The sequence below is a fragment of the Phyllobates terribilis genome, unplaced genomic scaffold (genome assembly GCF_046119375.1).
Source record: "Phyllobates terribilis strain yellow unplaced genomic scaffold, ASM4611937v1 Scaffold_9__5_contigs__length_417890890, whole genome shotgun sequence".
NCBI lineage: Eukaryota > Metazoa > Chordata > Amphibia > Anura > Dendrobatidae > Phyllobates > Phyllobates terribilis.
This window is the reverse complement of record NW_027362769.1, coordinates 52,329,704-52,342,356: the sequence shown is the minus strand read 5'-3', so window position 1 is coordinate 52,342,356 and position 12,653 is coordinate 52,329,704. Positions and strand designations below refer to the sequence as shown.

The following is a 12,653-nucleotide window of genomic DNA, read 5'->3' as shown; positions in this document are numbered from 1 at the left end:
GCCTCCCGCTGTGTATAGATGGCTACGTGCGGCCTCCCGCTGTGTATAGATGGCTACGTGCGGCCTCCCGCTGTGTATAGATGGCTACGTGCGGCTTCCCGCTGTGTATCGATGGCTACGTGCGGCCTTCCGTTGTGTATAGATGGCTATGTGCGGCCTCCCGCTGTGTATAGATGGCTACGTGCGGCCTCCCGCTGTGTATAGATGGCACCGTGCGGCCTCCTGCTGTGTATAGATGGCTACGTGTGCTCAATATTGAGTCATACATTTAATGTAAGGCTATGTGCCCACAATGCAGAAATGCTCCGGATTTTTTTTGAGCGCTTCTGCATCTCCCAGGCAGAAAAAACGCATGCGGATTGTACATGCGAACTGTCCATGCGTTTTTCCTGCCAGGGACTTGCGGATGTGAAGCGTTCTTCACATGCATTTCCGCATGCGGGTTGACAAGCGCTTTCCAAGCGATTTTAGCATCACTTGGAAAGTGCTTGACAACTTGGTAACACTATATAAATCCATGCAACCGGCATGGATTTATATAGTGTGACCGTAAAAGAATGGTAAAAAATAAATATATAATTACCTTCTGAAAGGCCTGCCGACGTCAGAGGTCGCGTGACCCGTCACATGACTAAATGACGTCACTGCAGGTCTTTTTCAGACCATCGCGAGCTGCCGGCAAGCCAGGACGCATCGGATAAAGACACCGGGGGCCATCAGAAGGTAAGTATAATATTTATTTTTTATTTTATTCTTTTTTTACAGGTATTATGGTATCCAGGTCTGGAGGAGAGTCTCCTCTTCTCCAAACCCGGGTACCATCTGCACATTGAAACGCATGGATTCTGCATGTACAGATGCAGTGATGCGTAATCCATGTGTTCTAATGCAAGTCAATGGCGGCGAAAACGCAGCGCTTCCGCAAAATAATTGGTAATGCTGCGGATTTTTCCGCAATGATAATCCGCAGCGGAAATTTCCACAGCATGTGCACAGCACATGAGGATTATCATTAGGGAACATGGCAGACCTTCTACCAAGCATTTTTTAAGCGTTTCTGCAGCGGAATTGCCGCTGCGGAAACGCTTAAAAAACACATAGTGGGCACACAGCCTAAAAAAAATTATTATAATTAATATTGTGCCAAATTAATTTCACGTGAACTATCACATGATCTATCACAGGGGATCATGTGACATGTCAACGTGATACATCAGGTGTGTGTGTGTGGGGGGCCCGCGCCTTCTAAACTGCCCGGGGCCCTTGCTACTCTTAATCCACCCCTGCTTGTGAATACAAGATCCCAGCGACGTCATAATGTTTCAGCGAGACACATGTCATGATGTCTCAGGAGGCTTAGTGACTAGGACTCGAGTAGCATTATGAAATTGTGGAGACCTGGTAATCACAAGATACGCCCAGAATGCCGCCATTCAAGTACTGGCCGAGGAAGATCACAATACCCTAGTTCGGCAAAAGAGTACAGATGTGGGTGCTGGACCAGGGACCTGCAAACGTTTTGCTCAACTTTAGTCTTAAGGGGGACTAACCACCAGGGCAAATGTGGTGAGTTTTTGCTCTTATTTTATTCCTACTGCTCACCTGTATATTCCCTTTTTTACTTTTTTTTTAATCGGCCATAAGGACATTTTTATGGTCTTTACCAAGGAGAAGTTGTTCACAGGGTAATAATGAAGAGCAGCCTAAAGACACACCCCAGAGAATCCTATGAGCCACTCCCCTTTGGTAAATAACATAAAAATTAGAACTAAATAATAAGGCACATTTCTCTGGAAGCAAATGGAGGATTTATAAAAAGTAAAAAAGGAGAATACTCACGGGAGCAACGGGAACAAAATAAGAGCAAAAACTGTCCATTTTCAACCTGTAGACAGGTTTTATGGCTTGTAAGAAGATTGTTTAAAGTGAAATTCTTTTTTAGCTTCTTGTGTTTTCTGATCTATCCAGACTCACTTGGTTCCAGTATTTTGCACACTTCATACTTGTCATACCTTTTTATAGAAAATGATAGCCTAATAATTTAGCTTTCAAGATGTTGAATATTTATTAGTTTTTAATGCAAATATAATTCATGATCCATTCAGCAAAATGACAGTTTTTTCCACTGTTATATATTCTTTAGGTCTGAGCATGTCATTCATGAAGTTGGAGGATATGCCCTTGCCAGTCTGCCAGCTATGCACTTGTATAGTGGAGTGATGTAAATTAATTCCATGTTATCCGTGTGCCTTTATGGTTTGCGATTTAAAGGCAATTTGTGATTAACAAAATGATGGGTTCCTGTGGAAGCATTTGGCAGTAATGACTCATCCAAGAGTTTCCTTAACAAAGTAATGAGGTCTGAGCAAATCTTCTCATATGGTAATCACAATCATTTAATGTAAATCCGCCTTTTTGTCGCACTGCACTGTGCCCCATTTGCTTGCAGACGCTATAATTAACCTATTTCAATGTTGATCCATCCAAATTGTATTTGGGCCCTGTCAATTGTAAGCAATGTGTGGGTAAGCGCATAGTACTTTTCTCATCCAGGTTAACTAGCTGGGTAGATAACATAGGATAGATGTTTGTTCTTCTAAGAAGCAAAGAACACAGCAACATAAAACACACAGGAATAAAATAAGCAAACGCTACATAAAAAGTTACAGTACTGGAGCTACTATATGTTAGAGAATATTATAAGGAATTAGTACTCCCTAATATAATGATATTATAAGAAGACCTCTTTTTACTTATGGAAGCACTGGGGTAATAATACCAAGCAGGTTCTGGGGTAAACCCTTCTGCCGACTACAGACTTCTGTCTACAGCGGACTCCAGTCTACCGGCTGTGTGAAACAGATGGGTCTGTGGTGTAAGACAAATATCAATTTTGCATATTATTACTAGCAAGACTAAAATATGTACTTTCTATAACAATGTATACAGTTCTGTAATATATTTATAAAATTATAAATATTCACATTAGGAGCTACATTTCACATTCACATTTGGAATTACTTTCAACTACTTTCCATTCATGTCCATGTTGTTCTTTACAATATTTTATTGTAGTTTAATGCTGCAGTAATCAAAGTAAATAAGTTGTCCTAGACTTCATATATGACCATCATGGAAATATACATTCTAACCTCCACTTTTGGCTTAGATCATACATTTAACAAGCTAAGTTTATCACATTTATTATGTGTTTTAGACACTTTTTCTGACCCACTTGTCAAAGGGGTGAGAGCTACCAAAAAAAGATGGTTGGTTTGTAATTTGTCAAAATTGCTGCTGAAATATTCGTGTATATCACAGCTGCAAAGTGAGTCTGCTATTAAATGGTAGAAAGCTAGGCTTAGTCTAAAGATTCTCAAAATTTAAGAATCCAGAAAAAGCCACTGTGATAAATTTTCCGCATATTACACTATCTAAAAATTGGACAGTTTTAGTAATTCTGCTTTACTTATCAGGAGACAGGCATAAATCCTAAAATATTTGATTCAATGTGACATACTAGGATTGAAGTAAAAAAAAAATGAATTGAAAAAAAAAATATTAAAGAATGAAAAAAAATAGATTTTTAAAAAAAATAAGAATAGTATAATAAAATATCCCATGCCTAATCACAACATCAAATATTATATAGAAGATAATAGCACGTTGATACAATTCATCCATCCTAAGCTTAGCTTAGGATGTAGATATTTAATTGGTTAAAGATGACGACACACAATAAAACATGTGAGGGGCCTAGAATTGCAGAGCAGCATACAGTGTACGCCGCCGGCACCTCATGCTACAAAAGGCCGCCTGGAAATAGCAGCATAGTAATAGGGGTATATAGGTATATTTGCAACAAGAATAAAATGTGATCCACAATTAAAACTGCAGCAAAAAAAATCGAATTTTCCCCGTGAACCTATATCTGTCATGTCTGCATTGACTGCTACACTGTGCGGCTATTGAGGTGCCCGCTGACTGCCACTCCCACACAATCTCTTACAACATGCCATCTACAGTAAGCACCATACCACGGTCTGACACATTCTACCACCATCGCCCCAGTCTACTTATTGAATCATCATCGTCCATTTACAATTATTCCAGTAAATATCAAATATTATATATGGGATTTCTTGCCCAATAACATAAACATATACAATGTGCACATTGCTCTAAGAACAAGAGAAAATATCAGCATACTACTGAAGGCAGACATGAATGCCAGACATTACTGAATCCGGCCATGCTCTACTTTTTGGCTTTTCTTCGGGTCTATACATTCAGAACTGAATATGACGATGAAGTTGTACACCTTTCCCAAGGAATATACCAGACATACATGACAAGTCACTTACCGGCAGCTGTGGCCAGCAGCAGAGTCGAGTGTAAACCAAGGAGGAGAAGGACCAGATTCTGATTAGGAGCCATAATTTAGGTAATCCCACAGATAATGGGAACTTTTATGGAGACTCTGTAAAAATTAGAGGGTATCCAAGTCTTCTGGGTGTAATCCGATTTTACAATAATCGTGCTTGTGTCTGCTAATCCATGAGGGGTAGAGGGCCTGGAAACGCCGGATCCTCAGTGGATTAGATCTTCTTCTCCCGCTGGAGAATGCTCATTCCTGGGAAGGTGGTCTGCCTGGTGGAGGCGGTGATCCCTGAGAAAACCAGTTCTATTCCCACTCTTCTACAGCATTCTAATGAACTTACGACAAGGACCTATTAATGACATATCCAAGAGCTAAAATATCACCCTACATTAAAGTCTTCCCCCTCGTAGGGGTAAAAATAAATACCATTCTGCCTCTATGGTGATACTTCGTCTAATGTGTCTGCTCTTGAATCTAATCTAACCTTTTGATTGGCTGAACATATATAATCTGTTAATATTTCGGAAATCTCAAGCAAGTCATTTCTTTATAGATTTTTGGTTGTGCTGTATAATATATCCCTAAAGTAAAAATTTCAGCCCCTTTTATATAAGTATTTTCTCTCTTTCTTCTGGTTGCTCAATGTTCTTCCTTCCGATCTGTAAAAAGATTGTCTTCGTGACCCATAAATTCCATTTACGTGATACGCAGATCTTCTCCCGTGAGGGTTCGGCCTCAATCAGATGCCAAATTTCATTGTCCAGCAAAAAAAACTAGAGCTCATCGCCGGTTGCTCCAAATCCAAGATATTCCCGGCTTACTTGGAGTTATCCTTCCAAGATGAGGCCCTGCTCGGGCTGCAGTAGGATGTGTCTTGCAGTTTTCCAGCTGCATGCGAGTGTCACAGCGCAGGGTCCTACAAGGAATAAGCCATCTCCGAACCCTGAGACTAGGAGGCAGCAGCTCCCCACTCCTCCCTTGGGGAAGCCACCTAAAGGGGTGTTCTGCTAATGTGAGAGGCTTGAGGAGGAGGAGGAGGGGGGCTGGAGAATGAAGTGTTGATGAGGAAGGCACCGACTCCCTCCCCTCTCTTTCTCTCTCACACATACACAGACCTCCTCCTCCTGCTGCTGCTCCTGTGTCACAGCCAGACACAAAGAGGCCTCTCACACCGCCCAGACTGAGGGAAAGGAGGAGGACGAGGCAGGGGAGGGCACAGTCCTAGGCCTCCACTGCTTTTTTATGGCTCGCTTTGAAACAACTTTATTTTTAAGGGACAAAAACAGCACAAAAATATAGGCTCGCATTACACGGAGACCATTCAATTTTTCAAAGCAGCCTCCATGCGCCTAGCATTGCACGTGTTATCATTCACTTGCACAATAAGGCTGTGTGTCCACCATGAGTTTTTGATGTTGCGTATTTTTGCTGTGTCAAAATCGTAGCGTCCAAGGATACGTTCACACTATCAGTATTTGGTCAGTATTTTACCTCAGTATTTGCAAGCCAAAACCAGGAGTGGAACAATGAGAAGAAAAGTATAATAGAAACACGTCACCACTTCTGTATTTATCACCCACTCCTGGCTTTGGCTTACAAAGGTAAAACTGAGGTAAAAAAAACTCACCAAATATTCATAGTGTGAACGTGGCCTTACAGTTATAGCAAAGTGGCTAAATGTATAGAAATCTCCTGCCTACTGTGCTTTTCTTACTCCACATAAACATATATGCGGTGCGTGTTTCAGATCCGCAACATGTTCATTTCTCTTGCAAGTACACGGAGTTTAATGTGCAAATTTTTCCCATAGAATTACATTACATGCAGAAAATCTGCAATTAAAAAACACACACTTTTAGTGCATTTCTGCTGCATTAACGCACTAAAAACAGACGTAATCCGCACATAACTGTATCAATAAAGTTTTGTCAAAGCCAAATACCAGGAAGTATCAAAAACAAAGCAGCTTTATTTAAAACATGACACACCAACAAGAGACAAAAAACGCAGTGTCAAAAACACGATAAAGACGCATGTAAAAAAACGCACACAAAAACGCAATGAAAACACCAAGTAACCTAATTTACATAATAAGTGCAGAAATGCAGCAAAAATTCTGCAATATCAAAAAGTCACCAAAAGTTAATCATGTGAATGTGTCCTAATAGTGGCTCACTGTTGTGTAACACCATTCTGCAGGTGTAGATTGTAAGCTCCTACGGGCAGGGTAGACACACTCTTTTTTTCTCATTGTGTCTTCATTGTTTTATTTTTTGTTACTTCACCAATTGTAAAACACTATTCACTATGTTAGCGCTATATAATTAACGATTATAATTAATATGTCAAAAAAAGAAAAACTTACAGAAAAATGTGTATTGTCTAATCCATTAGCAATATCTACAGTGATGCTTGAAAGCTTGTGTACACTTGAGAATTTTCCATACTTCTTAATAAATTTGACCTAAAATAACAACAGATTTTCACACAAATCCTAAAAGTAGATAAAGAGAAGAAAATCAAACAGATGAGTCAAAATATTAGACTTCGTCATTTTTTTAAATGTCACGTCTGAGTGGCAAAAGTATGTGAAGCTTCAGGATTAGCAGATCGTACTAAGGTGGAATTAGGGCAGCATGGTGGCTCAGTGGTTAGCACTGCAGCCTTGCAGGACTGGGGTCCTGGGTTCAAATCCCACCAAGGACAACATCTGCAAGGAGTTTGTATGTTCTCCAAGTGTTTGCGTGGGTTTCCTCCCATACTCCAAAGACATACTGATAGGGAATCTAGATTGTGAGCCCCAATAGGGACAGTGATGATGTCTGTAAAGCATTGTGGAATTAATGGTGCTATATGTGAGTAAAATAAATACATTAGAGTCTAGAGTTTTCAATCAGTGGGGGGACAATCAAGTGTGAGTGGATGACCTGTTTATTTAAAGAACAGATCTATCAAAATTGATCTTCAAAAAAAAAAAAAAAAAAAATCTGGATCTTCACAACACGATTGTGGAAGTGTATCATGGCACAAATAAAGAAGGTTTCTAAGGACCTCAGAAGAGTTGTTTATACTCATAAGGCAGGAAAAGGTTACAAAACCATCTGTAAAGAGTTTGAATTCAACCAACCCACAGTCAGACAGATTGTGTACAAAAGGAGGGAATTCAAGACCAGATAAAATGTGAATGATATATATCCTCCTATCTTGGGCATCATATTGCCAATTTCTGAGTCAATGTTATCTTTTAGAGAGAAGGGTTTAATTTCAAGTGATTTTTTATTTAGATCTTTATTTATTTCACTTGCTTATATAGCATCATCATATTCCACAGCGCTTTACAAACATCATCATCACTCTCTGTAAAGCGCTGCGGAATTAATGGTACTATATAAGTTAGTAAAATAAATAAATAAATAAAATCACTGTCCCCATTAGATTCCCTATCATTATGTTATTGGAGTGTAGGAGGAAACCAGAGAACCTGGAGGAAACCCACACAAACATGGGGAGAACATACAAACTCCTTGTTGTCCTTGGTGGGGTTTGAACCCAGGACCCCAGCACAGTAAAGCAACAGTGCTAACCACTGAGCCACTGTATAGAAACATATGCAAATGAACTTTCTAATGTTAACAATAAGCAGTGATCAACCTTATTAATATGGGCGCATCTCTGAAAATTATACCCACAGCTGTAGAACCAATGCTCCATTTCTTACTTTAAGGCCACATTCACACGTTCAGTATATGGTCAGTATTTTACATCAGTATTTGTAAGCCAAAACTAGGAGTGGGTGATAAATACAGAAGTGGTGACGTATTACTATTATACTTTTCCTCTGATTGCTCCACTCCTGATTTTGGCTTACAAATACTGATGTAAAATACTGACCAAATACTGAATGTGTGAACATAGCCTAAGGAAGGAAAGTGGATAAAGCATTCTATAACTCAAAATACAGGACCACCTGCTCTGGTTGCTCCCTTGTTAAGCATCTATGAGGCTAAAAGAAGGATTTTTGGTACTCACTCTCAAATCTCTTTCTTTGTGGGACACAGGTAACCATGGTACAAACTGATGAGCTCAGAACCCATGTCCTAATTAGGAACGTGACCTTCCAGGAAAGGAGGGTCATGGTAATGTCGTGGATGGGCTTGAAAGGGGGAACTTGAAGGTCTCTGAAAACCAGATTCAGATCCCATGGATCTACTGGCTGTAGGTATGGTGCAGCTAGATGGGTTACGCCTTGGATGAAGGTCTTAACCTGAGGTTTGCAGGCTAGGTTACGCTGGAACAGAATGGAGAGAGCAGAAACCTGGCCCTTGAGCGTGCTGAGTGATAGGCCTGCACCGAGGCCTGTCTGGAGGAAGGCCAGGATGGCTGATAGGGAGAAGGACATGGGTTCGCCTCAATTTGTGCCATGGTTACCTGTGTCCCCCAATGAAGTGATAAAGAAATCAGTTTTCCATCCATACTTATAGACCATAATGAGATGGTTAGGTGTAGGGGAAAATGAGTCTTCACAGTCTTGCACCCTTATTAGATTAAGTAATGTGAATGTTAGTGTACTTCAAAGTTAAAATCACACACAAAAATGTATATGAAAAACAACAATCCACAAATACCAGAGGGTACAGGGTAGATAACCAACTAAGTAGGAGCAGGGAAGCGGATACATAAAAGGACAGTGGCCTGATTTTATCAACCTAAGTGAACAATCTGAGAAATTGCTCAGGAAAGGTCAATGAGCCATACCTGACCCTCAACAAGAGGATTCCAACGTTGGATGATGCAGAAGCTTCCGAATCCTATCTCTGATTGGTTACTTAAAGAAGCCCTCTGATTAACTTTTTTTCTCCTTTATTCTGTGTATATGTGTGTACTGTAGTGTCAGAAGATTAATATTCTCATCTAATACATTCTCCTGTGTGCAGTCCCATTCTGCTCTTCTTCTGAGTCATGTGGCGGCAATTCCGACAATCCGGATCACACTGCGCTCTATATGTGAGCCCGAAATCTCTTTTACAATGTAAGTAAATGAAGCTTTGCTCTGATGCTTCATAGATTTTGCATTGTAAAAGCCAGTTCCTGAACACATAGAGCGCAGTGTGATTTGGAGAGTCTGAATCGCCGTCATGTGACTCAGAAGAAGACCAAGATGGTATTGGATACCTGAGGAGAAGTGGCATAACTTGAAGCTTGTGAGCCTCAATGCAAAATCTCCAACAGTACCCCCAACTATCATGTCTTTAATAGTTAAAAGTATTTTTATATAAGCCAAAGGGACTTTGGGGTCACTCTAGGCTCCAGGGCTAGTGTGCGATTGCAACCCCTGTGCCTAATTTAGTTATACACCTGCTGAGAAGGTGAAGGTAGGTGAGTTTATTAACACTATGACACTACAGTACACAGGTTTAGGGGGAAAAAAGTTAATGAGAATGCTTTTTTAAGGGGCAGGAATGACAATTTAGAGATTTCACCACCCTCAATACGAGATCAATGTCTAAAGCCTCCCAGACACATGTATGCTCATGCATATTTATGGGAATAATCTGGAGAACTAGTCATCAGGAAAAGAAGCATTCAACTGACAGCTACAGTGGGTACGGAAAGTATTCAGATCCCTTTAAATTTTTCACTCTTTGTTTCATTGCAGCCATTTGGTAAATTCTAAAAAGTTCTTTTTTTTTCCTCATTAAAGTACACTCTGCACCCCATCTTGACTGAAAAAAAAAACAGAAATGAATCAGACATTAGCTCTGTCACTTCAGCCAGGCATGTTTTATTGTGAAATGCTACGGCAAAATTTAGCCAGGGATCGTGCCACTCGGATAACTAGTGCAAAAAGCCAGTCCCTGGTGAACTCTCCCTATACACACATGGGAGGAGAAGCTGCTGGGGACTGGCCTTTTGGACTAATCATGTGAGTGGCACAATCCCCGGCTGGTTTTTAAATATATGCTCTTCTTTTAAATGTCGCAGTGTTCCTACTAAAACATAGCTGGATGAAGTAACAGAGTCCGTGTCTGATTTAGGCTATGTGCCCACGTTGCATTTATGCAGCAGAAAATTTCTGCTGCATAAATGCAAGTCCTCTCCCGGAAAAACGCATGCGGAATTCCGCACGCGTTTATCGCGCATTTTTCGCGCGTTTATCACGCGTTTTCCACATGCGGAATTGCCTTGCGTTTTTTATGCATTGGACAAAGGCAATTCCGCTTGCGGAAACGCAAAATTAAATGACATGCTGCGGATTTTTGAACGCGGCATAAACGCTGCGGAAAAATCCGCAGCATGTGCATAGAACTTGCGGAATCCCATTGGGGACCATGGGGTGCGGATATACATGCGTTTTTCAAGCGTTTACGCTGCGGAAATTCCGCAGCATATGCGCTTGAAAAATGCTACGTGGGCACACAGCCTTATGCTCCTATATTACCATGAATCAGCTGTCAGGTTCAATTTAAGTAGATTGCAATGATTCTTTGTTAGCAACCATGCATTGTAGTTGAAAGAGGTTATATTGTATTTTTATTTACTATGTTGCAGTTCCCTAATTGTTTCTGTAGTAAGTCTTATGGGATCTCAAGTTGTATTTCTGTAAATTGATGACATGTAAATGCCTACATGCAAATTGCCTCTTCAGAGAAAAAGAGGACTTGAACTTTATAGCGCCACCTATTGGAAGCAGCAATCCTACAAGTCACCATCCACTCTTTAACGAGTCGTGCAATATGACCTAGGATAAAAGCCAAATCAGAATCTCAATTTGCAGACACGGTGTTTCGGGCTATTGGCCCTCGTCAGTGCAAAGTATGAGAACTAATCTGGCTAGATGAGAGGCTCTGGACTGAGATATAAGGGGTAACGTTTCTCCTTGTGGAGAGTGACATACCGGCTCTGGCATGTCAAGGTAAGGAGGCTTATTCGCCGTGCAATGCTGCTCTGGGAAATTTAATATGTAAATTGCCTCTTCAGAGAAAAAGAGGACTTGAACTTGAAATGCCTGTAACCACTCTATCCTAAATCATATTGCATGACTCGTTAAAGGGTTGATTGTGACGTGTAGGATTGCTGCTTCCAATAGGTGGCGCTATAGAATTCAAGTCCTCTCTTTCTCTGAAGAGGCAATTTGCATATGTCACCACTCATACATTTTCTGTAGGTTAATTAATGGCGCCATCTACTGGCAGGCTGCATTATAACAATACAAATTACAGAGACATGAATAGTTACCAAAACTTTGCTATCTATAACTTTTCTAATCATTCTTACAAGAACAGTGGATTGTTATTTGGTTGCCCCTTCCTTACCAAAAGAAATAAAAAAATATATTTCATGGTAATCAACTATTGTCTTCAAAACAGTGTGTGTGTGTGTGTGTGTGTGTGTGTGTGTGTGTGTGTGTGTGCGCACGAGTGGGTGGTGGTGGGGGGATTTATACTCAGGTCTTGAACCTCTAGTGTGGAGTAAGGTGCGCCAAATATTTTATGCACCAAATAAATTTCTTGCATCTATTGGGCTTTCCATACAGTGGGAAAATGAAATCTATGCCAGCTATGAGCTAGCGTAGATTTCATCTGTAGTGCACACCAGTATTCTGGTGTATAAGAGTCGGCGCAAGAAGACAAAAAGTCACACAATTTTAGTTAAAAATGTTATAGCCGGTCTTGATGAGGGGCGTGTAGGAGTCAGATACTCCTGATTCATTAAGAATCACCACACCCTAACTGGAATAAGATTTCTGGTGTAAGGAACACCAGAGCTCGTCATGAATTAAATAAGCTGGGGCATAAAACACCCCACCGTACCCCCATCCTGTAGGAATAGCTGGAAGAAACTGACATGAAAACGTCAAAGGTTCCAAAATTTTTGCTCAACCCTGAGCTGTGCAAAAATGCATAAATATTGTACAATTTCCCATGGTATTTATTTATATAATTAAATTTAAAAAAGTACATTTTATATATAATCCTCAACATTGCAGTTGCAACACCAAGAAGGAAAAGTCATGGACTCATAGAAACTACAGGATGGAAACCTATGTTACTGATATGCAAATTGTGTAAAAAAGAAAAAAATGGAAACAAAATTTTCAAATTATCTCGATTTATTCAGTCTCGAGTATGAGCGCCACATGTAGAAATCCCCGCACTTACACACCTTGGCTGCTATCAATGAGGTTATTGATGGTTGTTTGAGGACTGTTTTGCCACCCCAACCTGGGAGAAGGACCGATGTGGCTTTCTCTCGTGAAGAACTCTTCATCCAC

The 12,653-nt window shown here is 40.4% G+C and overlaps 1 protein-coding gene across 1 annotated transcript in view; it reads right to left on the bottom strand.

The window, feature by feature from the left end:
* BMPR2 (bone morphogenetic protein receptor type 2) overlaps nt 1-5,611 on the bottom strand; it is a 195,050-nt gene extending 189,439 nt beyond the window's left edge. The window contains exon 1 of the mRNA XM_073646461.1: nt 4,365-5,611. Within this exon, the coding sequence (XP_073502562.1) occupies nt 4,365-4,437 (73 nt within the window). The 5' untranslated portion in view covers nt 4,438-5,611. The remainder of the gene's footprint in view (nt 1-4,364) is intronic.
* Between the last annotated feature and the right edge of the window lie 7,042 nt (nt 5,612-12,653).